The sequence below is a fragment of the Narcine bancroftii genome, chromosome 1 (assembly GCF_036971445.1).
Source record: "Narcine bancroftii isolate sNarBan1 chromosome 1, sNarBan1.hap1, whole genome shotgun sequence".
Lineage (NCBI taxonomy): Eukaryota > Metazoa > Chordata > Chondrichthyes > Torpediniformes > Narcinidae > Narcine > Narcine bancroftii.
In genome coordinates this window covers 478,376,903-478,398,996 of record NC_091469.1, presented here as the reverse complement: position 1 = coordinate 478,398,996, position 22,094 = coordinate 478,376,903, and the positions used below count along the sequence as shown (strand labels likewise).

At 42.3% G+C, this 22,094-nt stretch overlaps 1 protein-coding gene across 7 annotated transcripts in view; it reads right to left on the bottom strand.

The window, feature by feature from the left end:
- Positions 1 to 22,094, bottom strand: part of LOC138751903 (5'-AMP-activated protein kinase subunit gamma-2-like) — a 621,068-nt gene that overhangs the window by 87,329 nt on the left and 511,645 nt on the right. For all 7 annotated transcript variants that reach the window (XM_069914838.1, XM_069914837.1, XM_069914836.1 and 4 more), the window contains 2 exons: positions 12,462 to 12,568; positions 9,337 to 9,418 (listed from right to left, as the gene is read on the bottom strand). In XM_069914838.1, the coding sequence (XP_069770939.1) occupies positions 9,337 to 9,418; positions 12,462 to 12,568 (189 nt within the window). The remainder of the gene's footprint in view (positions 1 to 9,336; positions 9,419 to 12,461; positions 12,569 to 22,094) is intronic.

The window sequence follows — 22,094 nt, the reverse complement described above, 5'->3', positions numbered from 1 at the left end:
AGCACCAGCACAGATTAGATGAGCAAACAGCCTTTCTACATTTATACCCTATGCAATACTGCATAGAATTTATTCTTCAAAAGTTATTGGTTGAAGTAACAAAACTGCAGCCATTTAATGAGGAACCACAGCAAGTCAGAATTGAATAATAAAAAGAAATAAAATCATACAAAAATTAGAATGAACTGGCTTACATTGTCCAGGCTTTTCAGTAGCCACAATAGCCATTTCATGGAGGAATTTGTAGGTTTTCTCAAAGAACAAATGACAATTTAGTATTTTTTTAAAGGTAATCTGAAACAAAAACAGAAAATTACAGGAAAGACGAAGCATTTCAGCATCTGCGAAGAAGAAAAAATAATTAAACCTTCATCAAAATCGTGGAAAATAATGGAATTTGAGTTGTGTTGAAATAGGGGAAGGATGGAGAAAGCAGAAGTGCTTTAGTGGTGCTTTTCAAATCTTCCCCATCACGCAAACTTCAATCCTTCCCCATCACGCAAACTTCAATCCTTCCCCATCACGCAAACTTCAATCCTTCCCCATCACGCAAACTTCAATCCTTCCCCATCACGCAAACTTCAATCCTTCCCCATCACGCAAACTTCAATCCTTCCCCATCACGCAAACTTCAATCCTTCCCCATCACGCAAACTTCAATCCTTCCCCATCACGCAAACTTCAATCCTTCCCCATCACGCAAACTTCAATCCTTCCCCATCACGCAAACTTCAATCCTTCCCCATCACGCAAACTTCAATCCTTCCCCATCACGCAAACTTCAATCCTTCCCCATCACGCAAACTTCAATCCTTCCCCATCACGCAAACTTCAATCCTTCCCCATCACGCAAACTTCAATCCTTCCCCATCACGCAAACTTCAATCCTTCCCCATCACGCAAACTTCAATCCTTCCCCATCACGCAAACTTCAATCCTTCCCCATCACGCAAACTTCAATCCTTCCCCATCACGCAAACTTCAATCCTTCCCCATCACGCAAACTTCAATCCTTCCCCATCACGCAAACTTCAATCCTTCCCCATCACGCAAACTTCAATCCTTCCCCATCACGCAAACTTCAATCCTTCCCCATCACGCAAACTTCAATCCTTCCCCATCACGCAAACTTCAATCCTTCCCCATCACGCAAACTTCAATCCTTCCCCATCACGCAAACTTCAATCCTTCCCCATCACGCAAACTTCAATCCTTCCCCATCACGCAAACTTCAATCCTTCCCCATCACGCAAACTTCAATCCTTCCCCATCACGCAAACTTCAATCCTTCCCCATCACGCAAACTTCAATCCTTCCCCATCACGCAAACTTCAATCCTTCCCCATCACGCAAACTTCAATCCTTCCCCATCACGCAAACTTCAATCCTTCCCTATCAGGCAAACTTCAATCCTTCCCCATCACGCAAACTTCAATCCTGTCTATCTTTTCAAATGCTGGAGTGATTCTTCAACTTCAATATTAGTGAGCTTTCAACACAACCATGTAAATTGAATATTCTATACAGTTCAACACAATTTAAAGAACATGGTAATATTTGGTAATTACCAAATATTTCTTTCCATTATAGTTATTTTATCACATTTTAAATACAGAGCAGGGAGGAAGCAAATTACTTCTTCAGCAGAGAAGATACAAATTTAAGATAATTAGTTAAAGTTTAGGAGGGAATTTGAGGAAAAATTTGCCCAGTGGGAGCCGAGAATTCACTCACCAAAAAAGGGCGGCAAAGGAAGGAATCCTCATGGTTTAAATACATTAAGCATTTAAATCTGCAGCTGAAGAATCTGTAGGGCCATAGATTGTGAAATGGAAAGAGAAAACAATGCAACTTGCTCCCTTCTGGTCAGCACAGACATAATGGTCCAAATGGCCTCTTATGCTATGAATTTTTTTATGATTCCAAAATTTCTATTATAAATCTTGGGTGAAGGTGATGAATGGCATACACCTTTTCCTAAGAACAATAGTTAACATTTAACAAATTCATCTATGTAGAGGAGAGACAATATTACCATTCAGAGATTAGGTTTTTAAAAAATTGAAGTTTGCTGATTCCACCCTCCCCACCCTCCAGGATAGTCTAACCACTGGATCTTAAAGCAGCTAACTGACAGTTATTAAAGATGCTGTGGAGAATTATTTCTTTCAGCATCTAAGAGGAAATGCTCACACTAACCATTTGGGACTCTCACATTTACAAAACAATATCTAGTTATTTATTTATTTGTATGCAGGTATACCCTGCTTTACAAATACTCGCTTTACGAAAATTCACTTTTATGAAGAAACCTGTATTTATTATCTGAAAGAAATTGGAATGGGCTTTTGCTTTTACGAAAATAGCCTTCAATAGTAGTGAATGGATTTTCACTTCACGCCATTTTGGTTTATAAAAGGTTTCACAGAAATGCTCTATTTTTGTAAAGCAGGGTAAACCTGTATACGAATACTTGTCCTGCGTATGTATTGTTTGTCTGTATGTGTGTTATGTCTGGTTGTGTGTCTGCGTGCTTTGTACCGAGGACCGGAGAAGACTGTTTCGATGGGTTGTACTTGTACAGATGACAATAAACTTGACTCGAATACATCCATTCCCTCAATAACCAGCTTCCTCCCACCAAGCCACAGGTTGCATTTACAGGTATATGGTTTGTTTCCAACAAATTATCTGTCATTAGAACTGGGTCACATCTGGTCCATAGACCCAGTCAAGCTTCCCCTACCTCTAAAGGGTGCTTACTGCTTGCCTCAATTTCCAAATGGCAGGTCAATTCAGGTAAGTCAGATCACAGAAATACAGAAGGGGAAAACCATAGAATGCTACATCACAAAAACAGGCCATTTGGTCCATCTAGTCCATGCCAAGCAACCTTTTCTGCCTAGTCCCATCCACTTTCACCCAGACCATAGCCTTCTATACCCTTCCCATCCATGTACCCATGTGATCTTCTCTTAAATGTCAAAATCATACCTGCATCCACCACTTCCACTCATTCACCCTCAGAGTGAAGGTGGTCCCCTTAATGTTCCCTTTAAATATTTCATCTTCCACCCTTAACCTGTCATCTCATTCTTGTCTTGCCCAACTTCAGTGGAAAAAGCTTCTTTTGCATTTACTCTTCCTATACTCTTCATAAGTGTATATACTTCTATCAAATTTCTCGTCATTCTCTGACACTCCAGGATGTAAAGTTCCAACTTATTCAACCTTTCCCTATAAATCAGCTCCTCAAGTCCCAGCAACAAACCTATAAATTTTCTCTTGCACTTTTTCAATCGTATTGTTATCTTTGCTGTCGATGTCCCAAAAGCTTGCTTTACTACCCTATCTACCTGTGATGTCATTTTCAAGGAATTATATAATGGTAATCCTCTATCCTGCCACACTCCACAGTGCCCTATCATTTACTGGTTTTGCCCTACATTGGTTTGTTCTCCTATAGTGCAACACTTCGCATTTGTCTGCATTAAATTTCATCTGCCATTTTCCAGCCCATTTTTATAGCTGGGCCAGATCCCACTGGAAGGTTTGAGAGCCTTCCTCACTATCACCCCCGATCTTACTTCCATATGCAAATTTGTTGATCCAATTTTACCACATTATGATCTACGTCATTGATATAGATGGCAGACACCAATCCTTGAAGCACACCACTAGCCACAGGCCTCCAATCAGAGAGGCAATCCTCTACTACCACTCTAAGGCTTCTCCCTCGAAGCTAATGTCTAATTCAATTTACCACCTCATCCTGGATGCCAAATGACTGAACTTTCTTGACCAACCTCCCTTGCAGGGCCTTCCATATTTCACCACCAAATCAATCAGGAGTGAAATGAGGAAAAAAAATAAATTCTGAATGGTTGACAATTATGGATTGGGGGAAAAAAATTAACGACCAATTTCCTAGGAAGGCCCTGGAAGACATTTTTTTTTTTTTAAAAAGTTCTGAAATTTCAAGCCTATAGACATTGAAATGCAAATCAGTCACAACAGCTCTAGCACCCCAATATAATTAGCCTAGAAAGACAATCAATCTTATCAGTTTTTGAGTATTTATTTGTAATGATTTGTGCACATGATTTACGGACCCATGAAGAAATCATCTCTCAAACAGGAGGAAACAGATCCTTTTGCTATCAGGGATGTCTCTAACTGAGCTCACAGCATTCTGGAAAGGAGGATGAGCAGCCAGATGTTGTGGTCCATGGGGATCAATGGCACAGAGAGGATTAGTGATGAGGTCCTGAAGAGGGAATATAGGGATTTTGTAAAGAAGTTAAAAAGCAGGACATTAAGGGTGGTAATTTCAGGAATGCTGCCTATGCCACACACCAGAGAGGGTAGGAATAGGAAGTTGTGGCAGATGAATGCTTGGCTGAAGAGTTGGTGCAGTGGGCAGGGGTTCAAATTTATGGATCATTGGGATCTCTTCTGGGCAAAAATAATGGTCTGCACCTGAACTGGAAAAGGACCAATATCCTGGAGGCAGGTTTGCTAGACCTGTTGGGGAGGGTTTAAACTAGTTTGGCAGGGGGGTGGGAACCAGAATGTGAGGGCAGAGAATAGAGCACAAGGATAAAAGCATGATGTGAGGAAGGACAGGCAGAGGACAAAACATAAACGTAGCCAGTTAGAGGGTTTGAAATGGGTCTATTTCAATGCTAGAAGTATTAGGAATAAAGGGGATAAACTTAGATCATGGATCCGTTTGTGGTACTACGATGTTGTGGCCATCAGACTTGGCTGGAGGAAGGGCAGGATTTGCTGATGCAGGTGCCTGGGTTTAGGTGTTTTAAAAAGAATAGGATGGGGTGTTGAAAAGGAGGGTGGGGAGGGGGGGGAAAGTAGCATTACTGGTCAGGGATAGTATTACAGCTCTAGAAAGGGAGGATGTTAGGAAGGAAGCTATAACTGTGCTGGGAGTAGTCTCGGCCTCCAAATAGCCCTCGGGACTCCAAGAAGCAGATAAGCAGGCAGATTTTGGAATGGTGCAAGAAATACAAGGTTGTCGATATGGGTGATTTCAACTTCCCCAATATTGACCGCAAGAAGGATTAATGCTGCTGAATTTAGTCAGGTGTGTTCAAGAAGGATTCCTGACACAGTATGTGACCAACAAGAGGAGAGGCCATGCTGGATCTAATTCTGAGTTATGAACATGGTCAGGTGGTAGACCTCTCGGTGGGGGAGCATTTTGATGAGAGTGACCACAACTCCCTGAGCTTTAGCATGGCTACTGATAAAAGCAGACAAAATGGGGAAGGGCTAGTTATGATGGGATGAGGCAGGAACCAGCGAGAATAAATTGGAAAAAGATGTTCAAGGGTGAAGGCACAGAACTAATGTGGAGGAAGTTTAGGGACCACTTGTGCAAGGTTCAGGATAGGTTTGTCCTACTGGGACAGGGAAAAGATGGTAGGAAAAGGGAACCATGATTGACAAAGCAGGTGAGGCAGCTGGTCAAGAGGAAGATGGAAGCAGGAAACAGGAAAGATTCATGAAAGTTATATGATAGCCAGGAAAGAGCTTTAGAAAGGACTTAAGAGAGTTCATCATCGCACTTGTCAGCCACAAACGAGCCTGTAGCTGACATGGACATTTACCCCCTCCATAAATCTTCGTCCGCGAAGCCAAGCCAAAGAAGAGAGTTCAAAGGGGGCATGAGAAGGCCTTAGCATGTACGATTAAGGATAAGGTGTTCTATGCATATATGAAGAACAGAAGGATGATAAGAATGAAGGTGGGGTCGCTAAAGGATAAAGAAGGCAATATGTGCCTGGAGGTGGAGGAGGTTGGGGAGGTTGTAGATGAATACTTTGTTTCAGTATTCACAAGAAAAAAGGACCTTGATCAGGGTGAGGTCTGAATGGACAATGTGGAGATTAAGGAAGAGGAAGTATGGATCTTCTTAAAATCATCAAGATTGATGTCCCTGGGGCTGGATGCCATATACTCCAGGTTGCTGTGGAAAGTGAGAAAGAGATAGCTGGAGACGTCGCTCTAATCTACAAGTCCTCTTTGGCCACAGGGGAGGTGCCGGAGGATTGGAGAATGGCAAATGTAGTCCCCTTGTTTAAAAATGTTAATGGGAAGAATCCTGGGAATTGTAGACCCATGAGCCTTATGTTACTGGTGTGCAAACTATTGGAGAGGATTCTTAAGGCTAGGGTCTATGAGCATTGCGATAAGTACAGTCTACTCATGAATAGTTAGCATGGCTTTGCGAAGGGACGGTCGTGCCTAGCTCAACGCTATTACAGCACCAGTGACCCAGGTTTGAATCTGGTGGGTGTATATAAGGAGTTTGTATGTTTTCCCTATGACCTGTGTGGGCTTTCGCCAGGTGCTCTGGTTTACTCACACCTTCCAAAAAACAGGATGGGGTTGGTGGTTAACTGGGGGTAATTGGGCAACACGGGTCTCAATGGCCAGAATCAGCTTCTACTGTATTGTTTAAAAAGATGGTGAAATTATTAACACGCGCTCACAGCAATCATGTAAAATTTGAGTGAAGCAAACCATGTTAGCTTCCTTATATGTCAGGCTCCCAATCAATTCAATAACAAAGCAAAATAAAAATAAAAAATAGTGTGTGTACACAGGAACAGGATTTGGCTTTTCAGCCTTACCAATCAATTAGATTATGTCTAATTTATACAACGCCCTGATTAATCTTTTCAACTTCTGGAACAAAGTGAATAAAGCCCTGACAACGACTTATGAAGAAACCCACAAGGGAAAATTGAGAGGATTCCTTAAACTACTTTATGTGGAGATAGGAAAAATAATGCCACTCACAAGTACCACATGAAGTAAAATTTGCAATGGGAGATCAGTCTTTTTAACAACCTGTGGTGGTTCCTGAAAGGGGGGGAGGAAAATCAAGAAAAGAGAGATGGAGACGCAACAACTGATTGATACTGATGACAATTATCAAGTCAACTGTGTACTAGAAGCAGTTTACCATACTTGATCTGAATGTATTTTTTTTACTGTTTGTTCTGCTTGGAGGGGATGGTTCAACTGCCAACTCTTCCGAAGTCGTCGGCCACTTGTGGCGTTAGTCACCCCCGTGTAATTGAGGGGGGTACTACACTTATATTGTTGTAGATCTTATTTTTTGGAGTTTTTTTATATTATGGGGTTTCTTTACTTTTCTGTCTTTCAAGGAGTTTTTAAATTTTGTGAGCCGTGTGGGGCGCCTTATCTCCAAGGATCTCCCTTGGAGATAAGGCTAATTTGAATTTTGCAACTTTTAATTTTAATGGGCTTAATAACCCGTTAGCCTATTTTAAAAAGTTGAAGGTTGATGTTGCATTTTTACAGGAAATGCATTTAACTGAAAAAGAACATCAGAAGTTGAAGAGAGATTAGGTTGGGCATATTATAGCATCATCTTTTAATTAAAAAAATTTGCAATGGGGTGGCAGAGTGATCAAAACCAACGACAGTTCCAGGTACAAGATTCGCCATCTAACCAATGTACTTATCTGCAGTATTCCTTTGTTCTCTTTCATTAACAACATTGCATTAGCCAAGGAATTAAGAAGTGGGATATAGACCATGATTCTCAGTAGTCCACTGTACAAGAAACAAAGTCAACGGACTCCAAAAACTAACTCTGTATTAACACCAGAGAAAACAGAAACAACAGAAATTTCTTCCACAAAAAACAGAATATTACTCAGGGCAAATGCAGCAGAACACAGTCGCATACACATTAGATCAGTGGTTCCCAACCTTTTACTTTCCACTTACATACCACTTTAAGTATTCCCTCTGCCATAAGTGTTCTGTGATTGGTAAGGGATTGCTTAAGGTGGTATGTGAGTAGGAAGGGAAGGTTGAGAATCACTGCTCTAGACCCAATTGTTACTGAAATATTTTGCTTGAGAAAAATTGTCATTGGCCCATTTCCTTTGGAGTTATGAAACTGTGCACATAACAAATCAATTTGGAATGATTAAAACAGGGGTTTTCAAACTTTTTCTTTCCACCCACATACCACCTTAAGCAATCCCTTATTAATCACAGAACACTCATGGCATAGGGAATATTTAAAGTGGTATGTGCGTGGAAAGTAAAAGGTTGGGAACCACTGCATTAGATGAAGAGATGCAGGAGTATCAAAGCCAGCACCACCAGGCTGAGGAACAGTTTCTTCCCACTCGACCAGAGGAACTGCTCACAATAACCATCCGAGACTCCCACATGGTAGAAAGCAATATTTATTTATTTATTTATTGATGAAATACTTTTCCTGCAAATGTATTGTTTGTCTGCATGTGTGCTATGCCTGGTTGTGTGTCAGCATGCTTTGCACCAAGGAGCAGTGAACACTGTTTTATCGGGTTGTATTTATACAATCTGATGACAATAAACTTGCATCAAATCGTAATCATTTTTAGCAAGGTGACCGTCACGTTTTGATCAAAAGAAACATCCAATTACCTATTACATTATTTTAAAAAAGCAAGTTATTATGATAACATAGAAGTTGCAAAAAAAAAATCCACCTGCTTATTTTTTTCCAATTATGCAGGTCCTTTGATATGTTAATGCAGCTATAATGATCATACAATTAATCAAGGCTATCAACATTGATGAATATAAGAGGACAAATCCTGCAGCAAATGTGAGCTTCAAGCACGACAGGTCCAGTCATTTTTGTTCTGCATTTCCCACAAATCTCAAAGTATACAAACAGCTCATTCAAGCTGTCAAAATGGTTTCTGATTAACAAGACTGCTTATACAGTACAACCCCGATTATCCAAAATCAGATTCTCCAAAATCCTCGTAGATCCAAAATTTATTTGGAGCTGAACTGACCAGGGATGTTGGGCTCCTGCCAACAGTGCGGATCTCAGGCTCCTAGCGGCGGACCTAGGGCTCCCGGCGGCAGCACGGACATCAGGCTCTTGGCACAGTGCGGACCTCAGGCTCCTGACATGAGCAGGGCCTCGGTGGGGTCATAAAAGCCTTCCCTTGTTTGTTGTTTAAACACTCTTACAAGTGATTTGCTGTTGCTACTGGGCTGTTTTTAAAAAATGACCAGTTCTCTGAAAAAAACATTTATCCATTTTGGATAATTGGAGTTGTATATACATCTTCCTGTTTGAATAATCTTGTACACATTTGAGCAGATGCTCTTGAAAGGTAATTGACTAAAACATTCATGGTTTTACTCTTCACATTTGCTGATGGTCCTGCTGAGCATTTCTAGCAATTCAAGTTTTTACTTCAGGGTTTCAGCATTTATCATATTTTGCTTTTGTAACACTAGATATATTCAACAACGGCATTTACTTACCTACAAAACTTTGTTTTTTACTTTCCCAAAGTGGGGCAGCTCGAACACCATTCGCCACCAAAGCAAAGAAGGCCTTCTTCACCTGAAGAAATAAATAAGTTGTTAGAAACTGAAGAGCACTAAATCGAGGGCTCAATGTGTCCTACAGCTGACTTGCCTTTTGCCATGGGCAAAATTAAACCATGCATCTTAAAGATTAGATTGTGTGAAAATAAAATCCAGCAGAAAGGAAATCAATTTTCAAGTAGAACTGGAATGAGGATGCAATAGTAACTGAGAAAGAGAATGGGAAAAACATGTAGGAAATCAAAAATAATCACCAAGATTACATGAAAGTGCTGGAGAAATCAGCAGGTCACACAGCATCCAATGGAAGCAAAACAAAAGATATTCAATGTTTCTGGCCTGAGCCCTTCTGAAGACCAAGCCGACGTCAGAATGAAAAGTGGAGGGGGAGGGGGAGGAACAAAGGTTTACAGGCAAGAGGTAGTAGGGGAATGCAGGTGGGAGGACAGAAGAGAAATATAGAGGGAGAGGGCAGCTCTCTGACAGGAGAAGGAAGGGAAGGGGGTGGGGAGCTGGAGGTAGGGAAAGAGAGGAATGAATAAAAGAGAGCGACTGGGGAAAGGGGTTAATAGCAATTGAGGTCGATAATGATGCCCTCTGGCTGGAGGCTTCCAAGACAGATACAAGGTGTGGTTCTTTCTATTTGTGGATGGCCTCAACTTGAGGTTCATGAGGCCACTGACAGACAGTGTGCAACGGGGTGTGGAATTGGAATGGTTGGCCACTGGAAAGTCCTTGATGTTGCAGCATACAAAGCTACATTGGTCAAAGAAGTGATCTCCCAGACTATATCCTGTCTCCCTGATGTGAAAGAGGCCGCATCAGGAAAACCGGATGCAATAAATGACCCCTACAGATTCACTGGTAAAGTGGTGCTTCACTTGGAAGAACTGTTTGCACCTCCGAATAGTGATGAGGGAGGCAAGGATGCAAATGTAGCAAATATTGCTCTTACAGAGATAGGTACCACAGGAATGATTGGTGGGAAGGGATGAATGGACGAGGGTGGAAATTGCAGGGAATATTATGTTGGATGCAGAGGCTGGTGTAGTGGTAGCTGAGTTTCCAGGAAATAGAGGAGATGTGGGCAAGGGCTGAGCTAATGGTAGTAAAGGGGGAAGCCACATTTTCTAAAGAAGGAGGACACCTCAAATGGTCTGGAATGGAAGGCCTCATCTAAGGAGCAGATCTGTAGGAGATAAAGGACCTGAGTTAAAGGGATATATTCCTTACAGGGGAAAGGATCGTGAGGTATATTCAAGGTAACTGTGGGATTTAGTGGGTCTATAAAAGATCTTTATAGATAGTTTGTCTCCAGAAATGGTCAGAGAGGTTAAGAAATGGGAGAGAGTTACCAGGGATGGTCCAAGTGAAGGTCAGGGTGGACATTGTCTGCAAGGTGTATAAAGTTGATGAGCTCATGATGGGTGCAGGAGGTAATGGAGAATGAGTTGTGGAGTCTTGCCCGTGTGGGCTTTTTCCACGTAGGCATAAGTGGGGCTCATGCAAGTACCCATAGCTACATCTTTGATTTGGAGAAAGTGGGATGAGCCAAGGAAGAAGTTATTGAAATTATACAAATTCTGCCAGGCAGAGGAGGGTAGTGGTGGAGGGGAACCGGTTCAGTCTGTTATTAAGAAAAAAGCAGAGAGGCTTGAGCCCTTCTTTAGGGGAGAAATGGGGGAGAAATAGAATAGGGACTGGAAGTTGTTGAGGTGATGGTGAGCATATGTCGTGTCTGGATGTAGATGGGAAGGGGAACAAAATGAAGTCAAGGTATGATAATGTTAGCTGGGTGGGAGAATGGGTTTTAATGGAACATTTGGGTTTGTGGATCTTGGGTAGGAGGTAGAACCGGGCAGTGAGGGGTTGGGAAACTGGAGTTAGAGGTTGTGGAAGGGAGAAATAAGGAGGTCAGTGATAGTGAGGCAAATGGTGGTCTAAGGTTTCTTGGTGGGGTCCTGTTCAAGGGCTAAGTAAGAGGAGGTGTCTGAGAGCTGTCATTTAGCCTCAGCAAAGTAGAGGTCAATACACTGGACTATAACAGCACTACCCTTGCCTGTGGGTTTGACAGTGAGATTGGGATTGGTGCAGAAGGGTAATTTAGTGTTCTGCACTAGACCCCAGCATCTGTGTATTTTCTTGTTTACCACCAAAAATAGGCATATGATTTGTCCCATTTTGAATGCTGACTTCAACAAAATAATGAGACCATTACAAGGGTAAAGAACAATCTTTGCTCATCATACATTAAAAACTGAAATCAAAATGAAATTAAACATTTCAAAATGTATTTATTCAACTGGAACCTGTACCATTTCACTGGCTTCAAACCAATTTCCCTTTTCACATTGCATAAATTATCCCACAGTATAATTTAAAAGAGCAGCAGCAATGGCTGCATTTACTCTGAGGCCAAGATAATCCTTTTTTAATTTCACTGGTTTATTAGTTTGTGCAAGCCCTTGATGAGCACAAATTGGTTGTCATGTTTCCCTGAACTCCAACAATGATAGATGTCAAGGTATTTAATTGGTTATGCTTCACTTTGGGACCTTGAGTGATCAGTACAGGTCCAATAGAAATACGAGATGATTTGCTCTTCAACTAGCATCGTTCCAGTCGAGCTCAAATGCACAAAATTTGGTACCAGCCATTACACCGTGTTACATACAATAACTTGACCAGGGAGGGATGGTTTTAGCTCTCAATTTCCTTCTTGATGGTTAAATTCCTTGGATTTTCCTGGATTAATCTTATTGTGTGGCCCAGTTTTAAACATTTGCTTGACAATGCAGCTATGAAGCAACTAGAATGCTTTAAAGTTAACAACACAGTGTAATGCAGGTGGCTACTGTTACTGCTATATATGTCTGCCTTCATATTTGAAGGTGAGAATTATGGTAAATGAAAAAATTTATTGCTAAACATTACACATTTAATCTATATCCCAAGACTTTGGCACTCATTATTGGAACCATATCAGAACAATCTAATTATACTGAATATAACAATTGTGCAAACAGTCAAAAAGAACAAATGAAGAGAAAAAATCTTACTTGCAATGAAGTATCAAATACCACAAGCTTTGAGCTGGTGGGAACGATGTCATAGCACTTGTGGGATTTCATAAATCTCATATAAATATCACTATCGGACTCTTCAGCTGTTAAAAGCAATGAGAGAAATAAGATCGCAGCATGAGAATGAATTTTATTCAAGCACCTGTGTAGTTATGGACCAGCTGGCGAGAATAGGAATAAAATTAAATGCTAGCTTTCTGTTCATCACAAAATCATATTGACTCCAGATATAATTCTTTCCTACCCTGCAGATCAGGGAAATCCAGAACTCAAAGTAGACTAATATACTATTGTGAAATTGGTATAATTTTTAAATTGTCTTTTCATCCAGCATTAAATATGCCGGGATTCAATGTGTTCCATCAGATGGGTCTTGTCAGAGATGATAAAACCTACAAACTCCTGAATGACAGAACTGATCTGAACCCATGTCACTGATGCAGTCATAGCCTTGCTACTCTACCATGCAACCCATTTTGTTTACATTATTGCACGGCTGGCAGTTAAACAGTTTGGGGGGGTTCAGAGGATGTGACACCCAATTTATAAATACAAGTCGTCTCGGAAGAAACATGCAAAGCTTATCACACTTCTCTTAAAGTAGGAAGGGATACAGTGAGTGGGAATTGTTTCTGAACGTCACCAAGTTGTGAATATTACCAGTTTTAGATCCGTTAATTGACCCAAAATGATATGATTTTTCTATTGAAGACTCAACAAAATTATAGTAAGTTGAATTAGTATGAAGAGTGGATTAGAGCAGAGTTAGTTGAGGGGTCAAACAAGAGAGATGCTTATATAGAAATAGCTTATTCTCATAAATAATTGGACCAAAATATTTGGGACACAACATTACATAGAAAGAAAATTAAGATTGAGAGTAGGTTGTGATTGAAGCAATGCCAACATCAGGAAAGGGGAAAGAGCAAAGCAACATCACAAGTATTACCACTCCTCTTTTCGAGATAAATTACCATGTGGACTGTTGGGTTGTGGTTCATTTCTTAATGCAATTTTAATTTATTAAGAAATTATGTTTAATTCCATAAATAAGCTTCTGGCCTGAAATCAAATCATTACAAATGAAAAAGACAGAGGATTTACCACACCGAAGAGGATTTACCACACCGAAGAGGATTTACCACACCGAAGAGGATTTACCACACCGAAGAGGATTTACCACACCGAAGAGGATTTACCACACCGAAGAGGATTTACCACACCGAAGAGGATTTACCACACCGAAGAGGATTTACCACACCGAAGAGGATTTACCACACCGAAGAGGATTTACCACACCGAAGAGGATTTACCACACCGAAGAGGATTTACCACACCGAAGAGGATTTACCACACCGAAGAGGATTTACCACACCGAAGAGGATTTACCACACCGAAGAGGATTTACCACACCGAAGAGGATTTACCACACCGAAGAGGATTTACCACACCGAAGAGGATTTACCACACCGAAGAGGATTTACCACACCGAAGAGGATTTACCACACCGAAGAGGATTTACCACACCGAAGAGGATTTACCACACCGAAGAGGATTTACCACACCGAAGAGGATTTACCACACCGAAGAGGATTTACCACACCGAAGAGGATTTACCACACCGAAGAGGATTTACCACACCGAAGTTTTGGTCATTCCAGATCAACCCTGAGTGTGGCAAATACGTTTACAGCAAAGGGAACATTGGGGCCATGGATGCAGTATTGCTTTTTGCTTTTTTTACTTTATAAAAAGGCAGGACTGCTACCTCATGATATTTGAGAGAAACTGCACCTTAGAGGATCATGAAAGAAGGGATCCTTGTTGAGAATTGGTGATTTTTTTCTTTGTATACACCCTGCAAGATGAGCTAATGATTATCATTAAAATTACAAAGGTATTTGAAAGAATAGATTTTAAAACGCTTCTTAGTATTCCTAGAGGGTGGCATGGTTAGTGTAGCAGATAGCGCGACACTGTTACAGCGCCAGAGACCAGGGTTCAAATCTGTCACTGTCTGTTTAGGAGTTTGTACGTTCTTCCTGTGTCTGCGTGGCTTTCCTCCAAGTGCTCCGGTTTCCTCCCACCCTTCAAAACACACCAGGGTTGTAGGTTAATTGGGTGTGATTGAGCGGCACGAGCTCGTGGCTGAAAGGGCCTGTTACCGTGCTGTATGTCTAAATTTAAAATTATGAATAGAGTACAAAGCTTAAGGACATAAGATAGCCACCTATGTAAGAAATACTGGAATGGTTAAAACATGGAACTTTTCTTGCCAAACTGAAATTGAACAACTAACACAGACAGCTTTAAAGTGAATAAAGAGAAATAAATAGAATAAATGGTGTGCTGTTAATTCATAAGTACTGCCAAAGAGTGACTGGACTAAGAACATGCATCAATTTGAGAAACAGGAGCTAGAGGCCATCTGACCCATCAAGCCTGCTACCGTATTTAATAAGATCATGGTGCCATCGCTTCCCTGTAACCTTTAAATTGCTCAACTGGACAAAAATTTAGCTGTGCCTTAAATATATTTAATGATACAGCATCTACTGCTTCCTTGGGCAGATTCATTACTCTCAAGGAAAATCAGCTTCCCTACATCACTGTCCAACATCTTCTTCCCCGAATCTTGAAGCCATGTCCTCTAGTTCTAGTCTCACCTAGGAGTGGAATTTGCAATTCTATATGTTACTATAAGATCACCTCATTCTTCTGAATTTGATTAAGTATAGTCCTAGACAATTTAATCTCTCCTCATAGGCTAATCCCAATTTGCTGCACTGCCTCCAGGCAAGACCAGACAATACAAAACACCAGGAGTGGTTTCACCAGGACCCTGACCAGTTGCAGCAGAACCTCTTTGCTCTCAGATTCAATCCCACCAGCAATGAGGGCCAACATTCCATTTGCCTGTTGCACTCATTTGCCTGTTGCATTCTGATCTTGTGCTTTGAAGTCAATGTATTGGCAGGTGCATAATAAAGCAAATGAGGTCAACATGGCCTGTGTGTCTGAGTGATACACAGTCACTGCGTTCCAGGAAATTATTCCCAATTTTCCAGAACATGGTCTGTGTAAAAAGATCAGAACAGGAATAAGGACTCATTCCAGTTCCAACATTTTACCTCCTTGACCCCTAGTTTTTTTTCATGGATCGCCTGCAGTCTAAACTGAACTGCCGGCTATTTGTGAACAATGGGCTAATGAATAGGAAATCCAGCCTCCTTAAATACCGCACGTCAGGTATTCTATCTAAATTTGCGGTGTGATAGGGATATTTGGAGTTTTGGTCATTCCTGTGTGAACGGCCACTCCTGGGAGGTAGGGAGGGAGACACTTCAGAATGGAAAAATCATTTAAGTTCAATGCAAAAAACATAATGATGCTGGGATCTGACTGCATCGAAACATGGGAGCAAAGACTGCAAGAGTTTGATTGGAACAGCTGGCAGGATCCGAGGGCATCGTTTAAAAGGAAGAGTTGAGAATATGGTTCAGTCAGAGCAGGAGAGAGCAGAGAAACAAGGTTGTGATTAACTTCACTGGCCTGCAATTTACAAAATAGCCAGCTGTGTAAAATGATCAGAAAACATCCAATTGCCTGTGAAACTTTAACCCAAGTCAGCACTTTCAGGGCATATTTTGAGAGGGAGGGAGGGAGGGTGGGTGGAGGGAGGGAGGGTGGGTGGAGGGAGGGTGGGTTGATATATGCATTCCACATGTATAATTTTTGAAGTTTTATTGAAATTGTATTCATTGATGTGGTTTTAAAATTCTAAAATAGTCAAAAAAAGGGGGAGGGGTGGAGGGGGGAGATAGACTCCTAGCCCGATTCAGAAGTCATTTAAAAGCAAAAGTCTATGAGATAATACTTCAAACTTCATTATGAAAATGCTGATTAGAAATGACAAATCTGAATTATTCGTGCTCCGGGTGGATATTTCTTTGGCAAGGGTCGGAGTGGACAAACAGAACAGAAAATAAATTCCTCAGGCACATTTAATGTGCTATAACATATTAATGATTTTTTAATAATGTTTTTAATCTGCTATCCTTACTTTGAATTAATGTTCAAAAACATGTTTCAACTGACGCCAAGCCTTGATTTCAAAAAAAGCTAATTAATTCTTCTCCCCTTCTCAATTTCAAATTTATATAGCATCTTTAATATTTTAACTAAGTAGTGCATTCCCAAAACTTAATAACAGAACACAAAGAAACATCAGGAGATAAATAAGAACCTTCCCATGAGTTGGGCTTTCGAACATCTTGTAAGATAGGCACAGGGATTTAGGGAGGGAATTCTGCAGTTTAAGATTGGCAGCTGAAACAACTACTGTCAATGGTGGAGCAACTAAATAGGGGTGATCAGACCAGAAATGGAGGACAAGACCGCTCAGAGAGCTCTGATGCTACAGAAGATAGAAAGGGGCAAGAGCAGTAAAAGGATTTGGAAAATAAGGATAACCAACGAGAGGCCATGGATTGAGATTGCAGGGGGAAAATTATAAGGGGAACATGAGGGGAAATTTCTTCACGCAAAGGGTGGTCAGGATGCGGAATAAGCTTCCGGCGGAGGTGGTTGAAGCAGGGACGTTATTTACATTTAAGGAAAGACTGGATAATTACATGGCGGGGGAGGATTGGAGGGGTATGGACCAGGTGCTGGTCAATGGGACTAGGAGGGTGGGGATTTGTTCCGGCATGGACTAGTAGGGCCAAACTGGCCTGTTCTGTGCTGTATATGGTTATATATGGTTATGTGTCGTCCAGAGCTCATTTTATGTCAAACAGGACACCAGGGTTACAATTGGCTTCCTGCAGCCTCAGGATTCCCAGTATAGAGACAGTAGTGAAAGTATGTGGCAAGAACCAAAAAAAATAGCTTTACTTATGAGAAGTTTCTGCTTCTGGATGTTAGATGAGCAGTCTGAAAATTTAACTACAATGCAGGGACTGAGAGGTATTGGTTGAGCTAGGTGCCATCGGCAGACGGCTGTGCCCAATGGTAAACAAAAAGATGCTGAGTATAATTCCTGGAGAAACTGAGCAGTGGAGATCATAGTGGGAGTGTGGAAAGAGAATGCTTTTAGGTCATTTTCTGGCTATGGATGGATGCAGCCCTAATGAGCTGACTGAAGGAGTTACAATGACATGTTCAACTGTGGCAAAGGATACAAACAGTTCTAAATTAACAATATTTCAATCAACATTGAGCCACAGAAAGCAAGTGAATTGATCTTCAGCTTCAAATGAAAATCATTTTAGAAATCAATGGCTCCAAAAACTAGAGTTCAGGCATTTTCTTTCCCTAATCAATGGAGCTGAGTTAACAATTAACTAGGTTCAAATGTAAACATTTTCATTCCAACTGTTTTTTTTAATTCCACGGAATTCTGTAACAAAATATGTTGGTAGAGCACCTACATAAACTAAAAAATGAATGGAAATCTTGTCCAAAAGCCAGTTTTTATCCAAACAGCTTCTTGTTTTATGTCTAGGCCTTGCAATGGAATGCCAAATTTATTTAATGTCTAACTCAACGTGAACAGGCCCAGCCAAAGAAAAAGTCGATTTATATTTTCTTAAAGGAAATAAAACATTTCCATCCACTAAAATGACCTTTTAAATAGAAGTTAGAATGGCAAGGAGGAAAGATTCTTTACAATGAAAGAGCTTTTTTTTTTGGCAAACCCCATGATGATTTTATCCTGGGTCTGACTGGATTATCCTGGCATCCCATTAAATCTGCTTAACGTGGCACTTTGGAATCTAATTTTTTTTCCCTCAAAAATTTACATTTCATATATAATGTAGTTCCAGCTCATATTCTGCTTGGGTTTTGTCGCATTAGTGAAGAAATAAATGGGCCTTTTGAGAAAATCACGCCATTTAGTCTTTTCATCTATCATTGATTTTACACCACACAGAAGCGCATCTTTTGCGATTGCAATTCACACTTCTTGCTCAAACCTTGCAACGGTTATTAACAGTTCACGGCAATTACAAACGGAACATATGCAGCAATGAAAGTCAAGCAGAAGAGCAGTAAATCTGAACCTTCTGTGCACCAGTGCTATAAGACAGTACATAGTAGTCAAAGTATTCTGGAAACAAAACTGTAACATAAACCAGATTAAAGAATGTACTGATTAAACACGCCTAGTGACACATATTTAGCCCAACACATGAATGGGAGTAATGAATGCATTCATATCGGCAAGTTAAAATATCAAAAATTACTAAGATATATAATGAAAGGAAAAGAGGGGGAGGAGGGAGAGAAAGGGAATGAACTTTAATGTTTCATCTAGACCACACATGTCAAACTCTGGCCCGCAGGCCAAATTTGGCCCGCGATATAATTATATTTGGCCCGCAAGATCATATCAAAAATGTATTAGAGGTGGCCCGCTGGACGCCGCGCCAATATAGCGCATGCACAGTAACCGCTGTGTTCCAGGGTGAGAGAGAGAGAGAGAGAGAGAAAAATCCTGGTCCTTGAAAAGTAGTGGTGGGTGGTTTTATAAACACGCTGTCGTGTCCCCCCGCCCACCCCCCCACCGCAGCGCGGACTGGCCGGTGTCAGGGGAAGCCAAGGCCGCTTCCCAGTGCCCGGAACCTCCGTGGCACAGCGTTTCTTGGAGCTGCAGATGGAATCGGGATGCCGGAGGGAAGATTGGGGCTCCCCGCCGGGCGATGGAGGCGCCAGCCGCCCTGCGCCTTCCCACTGGACCAGCGGCGGGTGCCCGGAGTACACGTGGAGAGCGAGGCTGGTCGGGCAGGTAGGGTGGAACCCCCTGCCAATCTCGGGAGTGGCGTGGGCTGGATCGGGATTAGCCGCGCTCATCTGCTCCTCCACCGCTGACCGGGATCCCAGCGCGGTCCTGAGCGCTGAGACTGCCCTGGAAAGGTCCTGGGACACCGGCACGAAAAGAAAAGGGGGTCCGGGAGAAACTCAGCAGGTCAAGGGGGGTCCGGGAGAAACTCAGCAGGTCAAAGGGGGATCCGGGAGAAACTCAGCGGATCAAAGGGGGATCCGGGAGAAACTCAGCAGGTCAAGGGGGAGGGGTCCGGGAGAAACTCAGCAGGTCAAGGGGGGTCCGGGAGAAACTCAGCAGGTCAAGGGGGGTCCGGGAGAAACTCAGCAGGTCAAGGGAGGTCCGGGAGAAACTCAGCAGGTCAAAGGGGGATCCGGGAGAAACTCAGCAGGTCAAGAGAGGTCCGGGAGAAACTCAGCAGGTCAAGAGAGGTCCGGGAGAAACTCAGCAGGTCAAGGGGGGTCCGGCAGAAACTCAGCAGGTCAAGGGGGGTCCGGGAGAAACTCAGCAGGTCAAGGGGGGTCCGGGAGAAACTCAGCAGGTCAAGGGGGGTCCGGGAGAAACTCAGCAGGTCAAGGGGGGTCCGGCAGAAACTCAGCAGGTCAAGGGGGAGCCGGCAGAAACTCAGGGGAGGCCTGACCTCGCCAGGAACGTTGCCCACTCCCCTTCCCTGCCGCAGGCCGACCCGCGACTCACGGTGACGAGGCCGCTGATCCGCCGAGATCTCGCCCTGCAGCGAGAGCCGATGCCCCTGCACTGTCGTTGTCCAACCCGATCGCCCGCAAACCCCGCCCTCCCGCACACAGGCCTGAGTAAGTATTATGAACTTTAATCTCAGGATAAAACGATCTTCCAATAGTTTCATGTCACAGTGATAAATATATTCCTGGTTAAAAATGGTCCTGCACCTGGATACAAGCTCATTAGGCATAAAACTTGAAAAGTGTGTAAATCAAAGGATATCTGTACCAATGGAAAAAGGGCATGGCAAATAACCCTGCTAGAGTTCATGCCCACAATCAGTCACCCATTGGATTGTTTCAGGAATCATGTTATTCTCCCACATTCTCAATAGCCCTCAGATTTTACTATTCGACAGCATACTAGCAACATTTGACAAATCCTCTATAGAGAAATATTATTTATTGAATATTTTATTTCTCATTTGTTAATGCTTCTGGAAAGAGTTTATCCAAAACTATTATTAAACATTTATTTTAATAAGAAAAAGTTTAACATTACATATGTTGAAAGAAGAGAAAACATGCAGATGTTGTTGAAAATTTTCAATAAATATCTAGTTCGGCCCTCGACTTAGTCCAAGTTTTTAATTTTGGCCCTCCGTGAATTTGAGTTTGACACCCCTGATCTAAACATTACTCTTAGCTGATCTTACACCAAAAATGTGTTTTACATGAACAATATTTGTAGTGCATCTGGGGTGGGGAAGTGTCAATGGGGACGAGGTGTGTCAGAGAGGAGAAAAGGAGTAGGGAGGGGTTGATGAGCCGAGTTGTACAAGGGAGAAGATGCAGGAATGCATGAGGGAGATGGGACAGGGGGTGTGACAAAGGGAGGCAAGTGAGGAATGACTACCAGTACAATTTGTTAAATTGTTAAAAAAAATTACTAACTTTTGGATTATGCCTAGGCACAACTCAATTAACATTGAATTTGAGCCAGCATTATATAAAAGTTTGTAAATGTGTCTGAGAAAACAAAAATAAGAGAGAGAGCGCGCTGCGGGCAGCAACAAGAGAGACAGAGAACAAAGGGGTAGATTTAACCAGTGCCAAGTTCTGGGGCAAAAATCTGCAGCCAACACACACTGATCGTGACTGATGTTCCCACAATTTTTCCCCAAAAATAAACTTTATTCATAATTCTCTAATTAGACCACTGACACCACCGTGGCACCTTGTCTTTTCTCCCCCGCCCTCTATTGCTTGAGGGACTTCTCAGTCTCAGCCCTTCAATGCCCATTGACGGAAGGACTCTAGACTGTGGTCCTTCCCCACAGTGCCCTTGTGTTGGCTGTGCCAAGCCTCAGTGCGTCCCTCAGCACGTAATCCTGCAGCATGCAATGTGCCAGTTGGCAGCATTCCCTCAACGACATCTTGTGTTGGAAGACCAACAGGTTTCAGGCAGACCAAAAGGCGTCTTTCACTGAGTTGATGATCTTCCAGCAGTTCTGGATGACTGACTCTGTATGCGTCCCTGGGAATAACCCATAAATCAGAGAGTCCTCTATCATGCTGCTGCTGGGAATGAGCTGTGACATCGACCCTTTTCTACACTCTCTGAGTGAAAATGCATTCTGCAAGGAGGTGGGCAACTGTCTCCACTCCACTGCAGTCGTCATGGGGACAATGTACATGGAGGGGGGGGGTAATATTCTGTTCCTACAAGAGAATCTGACTGGGATCTGACAGGAAGGATAAGACTGGGATCTGACAAGAAGGATAAGACTGGGATCTGACAGGAAGGATAAGACTGGGATCTGACAGGAAGGATAAGACTGGGATCTGACAGGAAGGATAAGACTGGGATCTGACAGGAAGGATAAGACTGGGATCTGACAGGAAGGATAAGACTGGGATCTGACAGGAAAGATCTGACTGGGATTTGACAGGAAGGATAAGACTGGGTCTCTGTGTATGTCCGTGGGAACAGCCCGTAAATCAGAAAGCCCTCTATCACGCTGCTTTGGGGATGAAGTGTGAATCCTTCTGCACACACTGGGCAAATGAGCATTCAGCAAGGAGGTGGGCGACTGTCTCCAC